Source organism: Scyliorhinus torazame, chromosome 1 (genome assembly GCF_047496885.1).
Source record: "Scyliorhinus torazame isolate Kashiwa2021f chromosome 1, sScyTor2.1, whole genome shotgun sequence".
Classification (NCBI taxonomy): domain Eukaryota; kingdom Metazoa; phylum Chordata; class Chondrichthyes; order Carcharhiniformes; family Scyliorhinidae; genus Scyliorhinus; species Scyliorhinus torazame.
In genome coordinates this window covers 259,297,800-259,310,759 of record NC_092707.1, presented here as the reverse complement: position 1 = coordinate 259,310,759, position 12,960 = coordinate 259,297,800, and the positions used below count along the sequence as shown (strand labels likewise).

Below are 12,960 nucleotides of genomic sequence, written 5' to 3'. Positions count from 1 at the left end.
CACACACACACAGTGTCTCTCGTACCCATACACACAGTGTCCCTCGTACCCACACACACACACTGTCTCTCGTACCCACACACACACAGTGTCTCTCGTACCCACACACAGTGTCTCTCATACCCACACACAGTGTCTCTCGTACCCACACACACACAGTGTCTCTCGTACCCACACACACACAGTGTCTCTCGTACCCACACAAACAGTGTCTCTCGTACCCCACACACACAGTGTCTCTCGGATCCACACAGTGTCTCTCATACCCACACACAGTGTCTCTCGTACCCACACACACACACACTGTCTCTCATACCCACACACAGTGTCTCTCGGACCCACACACAGTGTCTCTCGTACCCACACACACACACTGTCTCTCGTATCCACACACACACAGTGTCTCTCGTACCCACACACAGTGTCTCTCATACCCACACACAGTGTCTCTCGGACCCACACACACAGTGTCTCTCGTACCCACACACAGTGTCTCTCGTACCCACACACACACCGTGTCTCTCGTACCCACACGCAGTGTCTCTCGGACCCACACATACAGTGTCACTCGTACCCACACGCAGTGTCTCTCGGACCCACACACACAGTGTCTCTCGTACCCACACACACACTGTCTCTCGTACCCACACACACACAGTGTCTCTCATACACACAAACACACAGTGCCTCTTGTACCCACACACACACAGTGTCTCTCGTACCCACACACACACACACACTGTCTCTCGTACCCACACACACACAGTGTCTCTCGTACCCACACACACACACACACACACTGTCTCTCGTACCCACACACACACAGTCTCTCGTACCCACACACACACAGTGTCTCTCGGACCCACACACACACTGTCTCTCGTACCCACACACACACAGTGTCGCTCATACACACAAACACACAGTACCTCTTGTACCCACACACACACAGTGTCTCTCGTACCCACACACACACACACACACTGTCTCTCGTACCCACACACACACAGTGTCTCTCGTACCCACACACACACACACACACACACACACACACTGTCTCTCGTGCCCACACACAGTGTCTCTCATACCCACACACAGTGTCTCTCGGACCCACACACACACACACACTGTCTCTCGTACCCACACACACACAGTGTCTCTCGTACCCACACACACACACACACACACACACACACACACACTGTCTCTCGTGCCCACACACAGTGTCTCTCATACCCACACACAGTGTCTCTCGGACCCACACACACAGTGTCTCTCGGACCCACACACACAGTGTCTCTCGTACCCACACACACACAGTGTCTCTCATACACACAAACACACAGTGCCTCTTGTACCCACACACACACAGTGTCTCTCGTACACACTCACAGTGTCTCTCGGACCCACTCACAGTGTCTTTCGTACACACTCACAGTGTCTCTCGTACACACACACAGTGTCTCTCGGACCCACTCACAGTGTCTCTCGTAACCCACACACATTGTCTCTCGTACCCACACACACACAGTGTCTCTCGTACCCACACACACACAGTGTCTCTCGTACCCACACAAACAGTGTCTCTCGTACCCACACACACACAGTGTCTCTCGGATCCACACAGTGTCTCTCATACCCACACACACAGTGTCTCTCGTACCCACACACACACAGTGTCTCTCGTACCCACACACAGTGTCTCTCGGATCCACACAGTGTCTCTCATACCCACACACAGTGTCTCTCGTACCCACACACACACACTGTCTCTCATACCCACACACAGTGTCTCTCGTACCCACACACACACACTGTCTCTCGTACCCACACACAGTGTCTCTCGTACCCACACACACACACAGTGTCTCTCGTACCCATACACACAGTGTCCCTCGTACCCACACACACACACTGTCTCTCGTACCCACATACACAGTGTCTCTCGTACCCACACACACAGTGTCTCTCGTACCCACACACACACACTGTCTCTCGTATCCACACACACACAGTGTCTCTCGTACCCACACAAACAGTGTCTCTCGTACCCCACACACACAGTGTCTCTCGGATCCACACAGTGTCTCTCATACCCACACACACACAGTGTCTCTCGTACCCACACACACACACTGTCTCTCGTACCCACACACAGTGTCTCTCGGATCCACACAGTGTCTCTCATACCCACACACAGTGTCTCTCATACCCACACACAGTGTCTCTCGGACCCACACACAGTGTCTCTCGTACCCACACACACACACTGTCTCTCATACCCACACAGTGTCTCTCGTACCCACACACACACACTGTCTCTCGTACCCACACACACACACAGTGTCTCTCGTACCCATACACACAGTGTCCCTCGTACCCACACACACACACTGTCTCTCGTACCCACATACACAGTGTCTCTCGTACCCACACACACAGTGTCTCTCATACCCACACACAGTGTCTCTCGTACCCACACACACAGTGTCTCTCGTATCCACACACACACAGTGTCTCTCGTACCCCACACACAGTGTCTCTCGTACCCACACACACACAGTGTCTCTCAGACACACAAACACACACACACTGTCTCTCGTACCCACACACACACAGTGTTTCTCATACACACAAACACACAGTGCCTCTTGTACCCACACACACACAGTGTCTCTCGTACCCACACACACACACACACACTGTCTCTCGTACCCACACACACACAGTGTCTCTCGTACCCACACACACACACACACACACAGTGTCTCTCGTACCCACACACACACAGTGTCTCTCGTACCCACACACACACTGTCTCTCGTACCCACACATACACTGCCTCTCGTACCCACACATACACTGCCTCTCGTACCCACACACACACAGTGTCTCTCATACACACAAACACACAGTGCCTCTTGTACCCACACACACACAGTGTCTCTCGTACCCACACACACACACACACTGTCTCTCGTACCCACACACACACAGTGTCTCTCGTACCCACACACACACACACACACACAGTGTCTCTCGTACCCACACACACACAGTGTCTCTCGTACCCACACACACACAGTGTCTCTCGTACCCACACACACACTATCTCTCGTACCCACACACACACTGTCTCTCGTACCCACACATACACTGTCTCTCGTACCCACACACAGGGTGTCTCTCTCTAATTCAGTAATAAATTAGCTTAGTTTATGAAACACAGCTTGCTGTTTTTTGTTAGAACTACAACTTTCACTCTCCCGAAAGAATTAAAACAAGGAACACAACATCTACCAAGTGATAATATGCAATATTCTCGGAATGTGTTTTGTGAAGGATAATTCCATTGTAGTCTGTGGCACTCCCTCCAGTAACTCAGTATATAACTCTTGTTTATTTTGTAGGAAACAGAAGAAGCTCTAAAAGAGGCAGAAAGCATGAGCGAATCACTGAAGTCCCAACTAAATGATCTCTGCAGATTTTCCAAGGATTTGAGCTCACATTCGAATAAAGTTTCTTCTTTGATCAAAGAATACAATAGGTAAGCGGTTTATTAAACTGAAGTCTGTCTGCTTCGTACTGAAGCATTATGTTTTTAGCATGGGCTTATTGAGTGGCATTCTCATCTCTGAGACAAATGGCGATGGCTTCAAACCCTACTCCAGGTGTTGAAGTCTACTATCTGCCTCATGGGCGTAATCACTAAGGAAGTGCTGCACTGTTGGAGGTGCAGATTTTCTTGGGGATACCTGAACATAAGGCTCCACCTACCTGATCGGTTGATCCCATGCCACTTTTCAAAGATTAGCAGAGGAGGTGCTAGCAGAGGATAGAAACCATTCCATCTGGTGGAGGAGCTGTTATTTCAATTGAATTCTATATGTGATAGACATCAATTCAGACGAGACGCTGAGAAGCAGTGAACCGATGCATTAATAAATTATGTATGTGCTGACCTGTAGCTCCTCCCGCACTGCAAGACTGCCCCAGATCAACAGGCTTTATACCTCACACTGGGCGGAGCCACAGGCGGAGCCAACAGCAGCACCAATAATAACGTTCCAACAGTACAACAACCAATAGCAGAACAGCAATAACAATAAGTATATACAACATAACGATATGTGGAGATAACGATACTAATAGAACAGTAGAACAATAGTGAACATATATACAACAGCCTTACGCAACCATACGTGACTCACCACAATATGTCTCGGCTTTTCAGTCTGTGCGGTCTGCTCCAATCTATCCAGCAGGATATTGTCAAAGCTAGAGTCGAACGTATGTGGACTTGGAGGAAAGGATAATGTTGCCGGATGTTCAGCGCAACACAGAAGCCTAAAGGGTTCATTTTCACCTTCAGCATTTGGGTGGTTAACTGGCAAAAAGGATTGTCCCACCTCCTGTTTTGTATTCCCAGAGTGGCGAGAATGCCCAACTCTCTACCACAAAGAGTGCATAGATGCATTGAGAGAGAAGCTGAATGAGGGGAAAGGAATGGAAGGATGTGGTGGGAGAGTTAGATTAAAGTAAGGTTTGAGGAGCCCCATGAAGGATAAACACCGATGTAGGCCGAATGGTCTGTTTCTGTGCTGTAAAATTCCGTGTAACCCTCCTGTTTAGAAGTTGCCCCATTTTGGTTCAGTTGATTTTGATGGATGCTATCCTGAAGACATTATCATGAGTAGTTTTTAAAAAAATCTTTTTATTGAGATTGGGGGGTGGGGTGGAGGGAGGAAAGAGAGGGAGGAAGACAAGGGAAGGCACACACAAGAGGAAGGGGCAGAGAGGGGTGGGGAGGGAAGGGAACCCAAGGGAAGCATAAAACAAAGCACCGGGACGAGGGGAGGAGGAGGCAGGCCATGCAGCCCCCGCCCCCCCCCCCCCTCCCCCCCACCCCAACACTAAAAACTAAAAGCCCCAGCAGAACGAAGCGGAGCACAATACAGATGGCTGATGGCAACACTAAGAGGGGAACTAAACCACCAACGAGGGAAGGGGAGAAGAGGGGTGGGGGGGGACCTCATGTCGATACTGTTGTAAATCAGGCACAAACCTGTTTGTAAATACCAGATACACTTGAGCTGTTACTCTGTAAAAACTGGAAAACACAAATAAAAATATTTTTAAATTAAAGAAGCACCTCGATGAGCCCTCGGATTGTGGTAGCGCAGACAGCCACGGACTAAGTGCCGGAAATGGGATTAGAATAAGTAGCTGCTTGATGACACGATGGGCCGAAGGACCTGTTTCTGTGCTGTAAAACTCTATGGCTGTATGAAACATTAGAGGGTGAGGCAGCACCAGCAGAGGGAAAACACTGGCTGCAACATTTCTGCTGCCTAAGCCTTCATCTAACTTGTTGCCTGCTTTCTTCCTCACCACAGCCTTTGTTTACAGACTGCAAAATATTGTCAGAACAAGGAAAAAGCACTGGAACAACGATTCCGGGCAACTTTCAGAGAGTTTCAGCAGTGGATGATCAACACTAAAATTACAACCTGCTTTGATACACCTCAAAATATTGATGAAGCAACTGCAATCATACAGAAACTGCAGGTAAACAGCTCGCAGAACACAGTTATTGTTGTGTTGGGTGCTCTGGATCCGTGGAACGCATACAAGTCACCAACCCTTGAAATAGTGCAACACTATTTTATTGAGTCATTAACTGTTTAACATACTCTCACTGTGGGTTAACACGATACTAGCTTTAACTAAAGACCTTTGCCTTGTCCTAACCAGTCAATGCACTCAGCACATGGTGAATGTCTGTGCTGTAAGCTGTGAGCTCTGTCCTCCTAGCTAGCTGCAGCTCGAATGTGCGGGAACTCTGATGCCCTCTGTCTTTATAGTGCATGTGCTCTAACTGGTGATTGGCTGCGGTGTGTGTGTGTTGATTGGTCCCACTGTGTGTCCACCAGTGTGTGTCTGCACCATGATATACTGGTGTATATTATGACAGTTATGACAAGAATAGTTACTGTAATAAGTGTTCAAGAGGAAAACATCTCCAAAAACGAAAGCTAAATGAAGGGGGAAGGTAGGACATTTCCAGTGTACTCCTGTTGGTTTCTTGACTCTTATGCGATAAACTGGCGCTAATTTGTGTTTGAATTGAGGATATTGTATGGTAGTGTTAGTATTTGAATTGATAATACTGCATGATCATGTTAGTATTTGAATTGATAATACTGCATGATCATGTTAGTATTTGAATTAAAGATATTGTAGGTTGATGTCTTTATTCTAATTGAAGATATTGTAGGGTCAGGTTTGTGGTAAGGTTGCACTGGCTCTATTTGTCTGTACATACCTGCCCACAGTATCAGAAGAATTTATTTTCTGTTCGTATATCTCTGTATCAGTGCTCATGGTTTTTTTAATAATTAGATTGGCCGCGATCCAATGGCCACACTGCACCCGAATAGCAGCTCGCTGCAGCTCTGCATGGGTGATAAAAGCGGGGAAACTCCACTCCTGAGATCTACCCTGCTCGCAACACCTCATGAGATCCAACACGATCTCTCAAGACGTTGCGATGAAAATCCCACCCATTGTGGGCAGGATAACCTTTTGGCAAATCTGCACATTAGAGCAAGGAAGTAAGCCTCACTTTAATGTGCAGATTCCTGAGGGACCTGAGGTTTTGGAATTCATCCCCTTCGACTTGGAGGCCTTGGGCGAGCGTTGTTCAGCACTGGTCTCCACAAAAAACAAACTGAAGAACCCCCCGAGGGGGAGTGGCAAAAAGCGACACCTTTCAGCCAGCGGACTTAGCGCCGACACCTCCTCCGATGAGGGAAAACAAGACAAGAATCGGCCTCAAATAAAGAGGCAAAGCACCAACGTGGAACGGGAGGCACAGACCCCCCAGACCACCGACCGGGAAGAAAATAAAACCCGCCGAGACAATCAACCCCTGGCTCATGGGAACAGCAATATGACCAATGGCTACCAAACGCCGGACATCGAAAACAAGGTCACAGACCAACCCCCGAAAGTGCAACCCCAACACCTACTGACTGCCACAACGAACGCCAGGGCTACCCCCCCCCCCCAATGCATCTGCATCAAGATCACGGGGCCAGTGCGGACCAGAACAGTTTTCTCAGCCCTGCAACTGTGCTAAAGTTTGCGAGCACCACCGGCATGCTGGGGAACATCCAACAGCTGGAACAGCCAACTGTATAGACTCTGGACTCTTGAGACTGGTAAATCTACCTTTTTATAATGGGTTTAAAAATTGCATCCATAAATGTGCGAAGCATCAAAGATACTTTGCGGTGTGTAGCCACACTCAACTATTTAGCAAATGTGAAAGCTGACCTACTGTTCCTGCAGGAGTGCGGAATTCCGCACCTCAACAACTACAGGCGCTGGTCGAGCTGGTGGTCCCACGGGCCATCCATCTGGTCAGGAGGAAATGACTGCCACTCCTCTGGCCTGGGTATTCTGCTGCAGGGAGGCAACTTCACCATCTCCAACGTTAAGGAGGTGGTGGGCGGGCGCCTCCTCGTAGCAGACGTGAAAAACAAAAACACCCCTCTCAGACTTATTAATGTGTACGCCCCGGCCGTAAAAAGTGAGCGGCTGGCAGTCCTTCAGCAACTCCCACTGCTGTTGGCCACCTCCAAGCCGGTCATCCTGGGCGGTGACTTCAACTGCATCATCGATGCGGCTGGACGATCCAGCAGAGCCGACAGCAAACTAGACGCTACGTCCAGACTCCTGATGGAAACGGTAAAAGACGCCAAGCTGCTCGACGTCTGCAGCAACCCTGCAGACGGAGCACAGCGTAGATACACATGGGTCACGTCCAGACGGGTCCGTCCGCTCAAGGATAGACTTTTTTGTGTCCCGAGCTTTCACGGTCAGGTCCACCGACATAAGGCCGGTGTTCTTCTCTGACCACTGCCCCCTACTGGCCGACTGCCACCTGCAGGAAGACCAGGGAGTAGGCAGGGGGACATGGAAGCTAAATGTAAAACTGCTGACCCCTGAGAACCTCGAGGAACTCAGGAGGGATTACAAAGGTTGGAGAACCGTGAAACCCCTCTATGAGGCCCCACATCTCTGGTGGGAAGCAGAAGGGAAGAGGAAACGCGACAAGGACACTCTGAAAGCATCCTTCAATAAATGCAACATCCCCATTGACATGTGGGAGTTGCTTGCCTTAGAGTGCACAAACTGGAGGAAATGCATCCACGAAGGCGCCAATCACCTCGAGCGTCACAGGATATAGCACATGGAGGCCACGCGTAAACAATGGAAGGAGAGCGCAGAATCCAGAGTATCCCACCCACCCACCTCATCAAGCACCACTTGCCAAACCTGTGACAGAGTCTGTGAATCCAGGATTGGACTTTTTCGCCATTCCAGCTCCTCGGAGTAGAAGCAAGGTATCCTCGACCCTGAGGGACTGCCCAATAAGTGAAAGGGTGACAGGCTCCATTCCCAATTGGCATTGGGGTCTCAGTTGTGGCAGTTTGTGCGGACATTTCTCCAGATGCCAGCCCACATTGTGAATCCATCAAGTTAGGGTGCTACTCATAAAATGAGACATACAGCCCCATTAATGCGGTTGTGTTGCTAATGTCACTGAGTCACAGGGTGAATGCATTCCATGCCGATACTGCCTTTTTGTTACGCTCAGGCTACAGGTGGTCCTGTATCCTCTACTAACAGTCCAACCAGGTCCCCCCAGGAATATGAAGATCACCATAAGAGGCAAAACACCTCTAATGTCGCACATTAACACCTGCCAGTTCAATCTAGATGTGGAGATGCCGGTGTTGGTCTGGGGTGAGCACAGTAAGAAGTCTTACACCACCGGGTTAAAGTCCAACAGGTTTGTTTCAAATCACTAGCTTTCGGAGCACTGCTCCTTCCTGGACTTTAACCTGGTGTTGTAAGACTTCTTCTTGAGTTCAATCTAGGACTGTGAGGGCATGAACCCTTTTGTCAGAATGTGACACTCAGGGCTTTGTGGATATACTGATGTGTGACTGCGATTTTTGACTACCTGTGGCTCGTCGGGTAACACTCTTGCCTCTGCACCAGAAGGTGGTGGGTTCAAGTCCAGGCTTTCTCCAGACACTTGAGCCCCTAATCTAGGTCAACATTCCAGTGCAGGATTGAGGAAGTGCTACACAGTTAGTGATTCTGACTTTTGGACGAGACCTTAAACTGAGGCTCCAGCTGCCTGTTGAGGTGAATAGAAAAGAAAGGCCTGTATTTAAATATCGACTTTCACAATCTCAGGATGCCGTAGTTAGTGAAGGATAGTCACTGTTATAACCTATGAAACATACCAATATTCAAACAAGGAGCAGAGCAGAGACCTTTCCTGGTGCCCTGGTCAATGTTTATCCTTTCACCAAGACCAGTTTAATTGGTTATCTCAATTACGCATAAAAATATTTTGGATGGGTTTGCCTCCTGTACCCCGCCCCCCACCTCGTGTTTTCCAGCGGCAGATGGAATCGTCCAGACCCGCCTGTATCAATGGGATTTCTCCGCTGGGGTCACTGTCGGCAGAACTGGAAGATTCCGCCGATGGGAATGGCAGGAAAATCCTGCCCTGAGAAAGTAAAACTCAGAAAGAGATAATTTGACGTAACCAGTGTATGCTGTTATTTCCCCCCCCCACAAGATCCCAGCCCCAGTGTAGCGGAATTGAGAAGCCATTAAAAGCGAGTAGAGGACAACTAAAAACATAATAAAGGGGGAGAAGATGAAATATGAGTGTAAGCTCGGTAGATAGCAAGAGCTTTTTCAATATATAAATGGTAAGAGAGAGACAAGAATACACGTTGGACCACTGGAGAAGGAGTAATAGGGAATAAAGAAATGGCAGAGGAACTGAATAGTTACTTTGCATCAGTCTTCACGGTGGAAGACACCAGTGGGATACCAGAGCTCCAGGAGAATCAAGAGGCACAGGTGAGTGTAGTGGCCATCACTCAGGAGAAGGTTCTGGGGAAACTGAAGAGTTTGAAGGTGGATAAATCACCTGGACCAGATGGACTACACCCCAGAGTTCTGGAGGAGATTGTGGAGGCATTGGTGGTGATCTTTCAAGAATCACTGGAGGCAAGAGGGTCCCAGAGGACTAGAAAATGGCTAATGTAACACCCCTGTTTAAAAAGGGAGGGGGGGGGGCAGAAGACGGGGAATTATAGGCTGGTTAGCCTGACTTCAGTCAATGGTAAGATTTTAGAGTCCATTATTAAAGATGAACATAAGAACATAAGAACTAGAAGCAGGAGTAGGCTATCTGGCCCCTCGAGCCTGCTCCACCATTCAATGAGATCATGGCTGATCTTTTGTGGACTCAGCTCCACTTTCCAGCCCGAACACCATAACCCTTAATCTCTTTATTCTTCAAAAAACTATCTATCTTTATCTTAAAAACATTTAATGAAGGAGCCTCTACTGCTTCACTGGGCAAGGAATTCCATAGATTCACAACCCTTTGGGTGAAGAAGTTCCTCCCAAGCTCAGTCCTAAATCTACTTCCCCTTATTTTGAGGCTATGCCCCCCTAGTTCTGCTTTCACCCACCAGTGGAAACAACCTGCCCGCATCTATCCTATCTATTCCTTTCATAATCTTATATGTTTCTATAAGATCCCCCCTCATCCTTCTAAATTCCAACGAGTACAGTCCCAGTCTACTCAATCTCTCCTCGCAATCCAACCCCTTCAGCTCTGGGATTAACCTAGTGAATCTCCTCTGCACACCCTCCAGTGCCAGTACGTCCTTTCTCAAGTAAGGAGACCAAAACTGAACACAATACTCCAGGTGTGGCCTCACTAACACCTTATACAATTGCAGCATAACCTCCCTAGTCTTAAACTCCATCCCTCTAGCAATGAAGGACAAAATTCCATTTGCCTTCTTAATCACCTGTTGCACCTGTAAACCAACTTTTTGAGACTCATGCACTAGCACACCCAGGTCTCTCTGCACAGCAGCATGTTTTAATATTTTATCATTTAAATAATAATCCCTTTTGCTGTTATTCCTACCAAAATGGATAACCTCACATTTGTCAACATTGTATTCCATCTGCCAGACCCTAGCCCATTCACTTAGCCTATCCAAATCCCTCTGCAGACTTCCAGTATCCTCTGCACTTTTTTGCTTTACCACTTATCTTAGTGTCGTCTGCAAACTTGGACACATTGCCCTTGGTCCCCAACTCCGAATTATCTATGTAAATTGTGAACAGTTGTGGGCCCAACACTGATCCCTGAGGGACACCACTAACTACTGCTTGCCAACCAGAGAAACACCCATTAATCCCCACTCTTTGCTTTCTATTAATTAACCAATCCTCTATCCATGCTACTACTTTCCCCTTAATGCCATGCATCTTTACCTTATGCAGCAACCTTTTGTGTGGCACCTTGTCAAAGGCTTTCTGGAAATCCAGATATACCACATCCATTGGCTCCCCGTTATCTACCGCACTGGTAATGTCCTCAAAAAATTCCACTAAATTAGTTAGGCACGACATGCCCTTTATGAACCCATGCTGCGTCTGCCCAATGGGACAATTTCCATCCAGATGCCTCGCTATTTCTTCCTTGATGATAGGTTGAAGAGTGCTTAAGATAAAGATTTTTAAGATTTTAAAAAAGATTTTAAAGGTTTTTTAAGGTTTTTAAGATAAAGATAGATAGTTTTGTGAAGAACAAAGGGATTAAGGGTTATGGCGTTCAGGCCGGAAAGTGGAGCTGAGTCCACAAAAGATCAGCCATGATCTCATTGAATGGCGGAGCAGACTCGAGGGGCCATATGGCCTACTCCTGTTCCTAGTTCTTATGTTCTTATGTTTTTACTTGGAAGTGCATGATAAGATAGGACTGAGTCAGCACGGCTTCGCCAAGAGGAGGTCATGTCTGACAAATCTGTTAGAATTCTTTGGAGAGGTAACAGGGGAGTTAGACAAAGGAGAACCAGTGGATGTAACCTACTTAGATTTCCAGAAGGCCTTTGACAAGGTGCCATATAGAAGGCTGTTACATAAATTAAGAGTCCATGGTATCAAGGGTAAGACACTAGCGTGGATAGAGGATTGGATGACTGGCAGAAGGCAGAGAGTGGGGATCAAGGAGTCTTTTTCAGGATGGCGGCCGGTGTTGCGACCACAACTTTTGACAATATACACTAACGATCTGGAAGAAGGAACTGAGGGCACTGTTGCTAAGTTTGCAGATGATACAAAGATCTGTAGAGGGACAGGTAGTATTGAAGAAGCAGGGGGGCTGCAGAATGAGTTGGACAGGATAGGAGAATGGGCAAAGAAGTGGCAGATGGAATACAATGTGGAAAAGTGTGAGGTTATGCACTTTGGAAGGAAGAATGGAGGCATATCTTCTAAATGGGAAAAGGCTTAGGAAATCAGAAACACAAAGGGACTTATGAGTCCTAGTTCAATATTCCCTTACGATTAACATACATGTTCAGTCGGCAGTTAGGAAGGCAATTGCAATGTTAGCATTCATGTCGAGAGGGCTGGGATATAAAAGCAGGAATATTGTTCTAAGGCTGTATAAGGCTCTGGTCAGATCCCATTTGGAGTATTCTGAGCACTTTTGGGCCCCATATCTAAGGAAGGATGTGCTTCCCTTGGAAAGGGTCCAGAGGAGGTTCACAAGGATGATCTCTGGAATGAAGAGCTTGTCGTATGAGGAACGGTTGACGATTCTGGGTCTGTACTCATTGGAGTTTAGAAGGATGAGGAGAGATCTTATTGAAATTTACAGGATACTGAGAAGCCTAGATAGAGTGGGCATGGAGAGGATGTTTCCACTAGTAGGAAAAACTAGAACCAGAGGGCACAGCCTCAGAAGGGACGAGCTTTTAAAACAGAGATAAGGGGGAATTTCTTCAGCCAGACGGTGGTGAATGTGTGGAACTGTTTGCCGCAGAAGGCAGTGGA

At 47.8% G+C, this 12,960-nt stretch overlaps 1 protein-coding gene across 13 annotated transcripts in view; it reads left to right on the top strand.

Annotated features, from left to right (window-relative positions):
* Positions 1-12,960, top strand: part of syne1b (spectrin repeat containing, nuclear envelope 1b) — a 669,902-nt gene that overhangs the window by 269,775 nt on the left and 387,167 nt on the right. For all 13 annotated transcript variants that reach the window (XM_072505314.1, XM_072505250.1, XM_072505295.1 and 10 more), the window contains 2 exons: positions 3,411-3,547; positions 5,397-5,568. In XM_072505314.1, the coding sequence (XP_072361415.1) occupies positions 3,411-3,547; positions 5,397-5,568 (309 nt within the window). The remainder of the gene's footprint in view (positions 1-3,410; positions 3,548-5,396; positions 5,569-12,960) is intronic.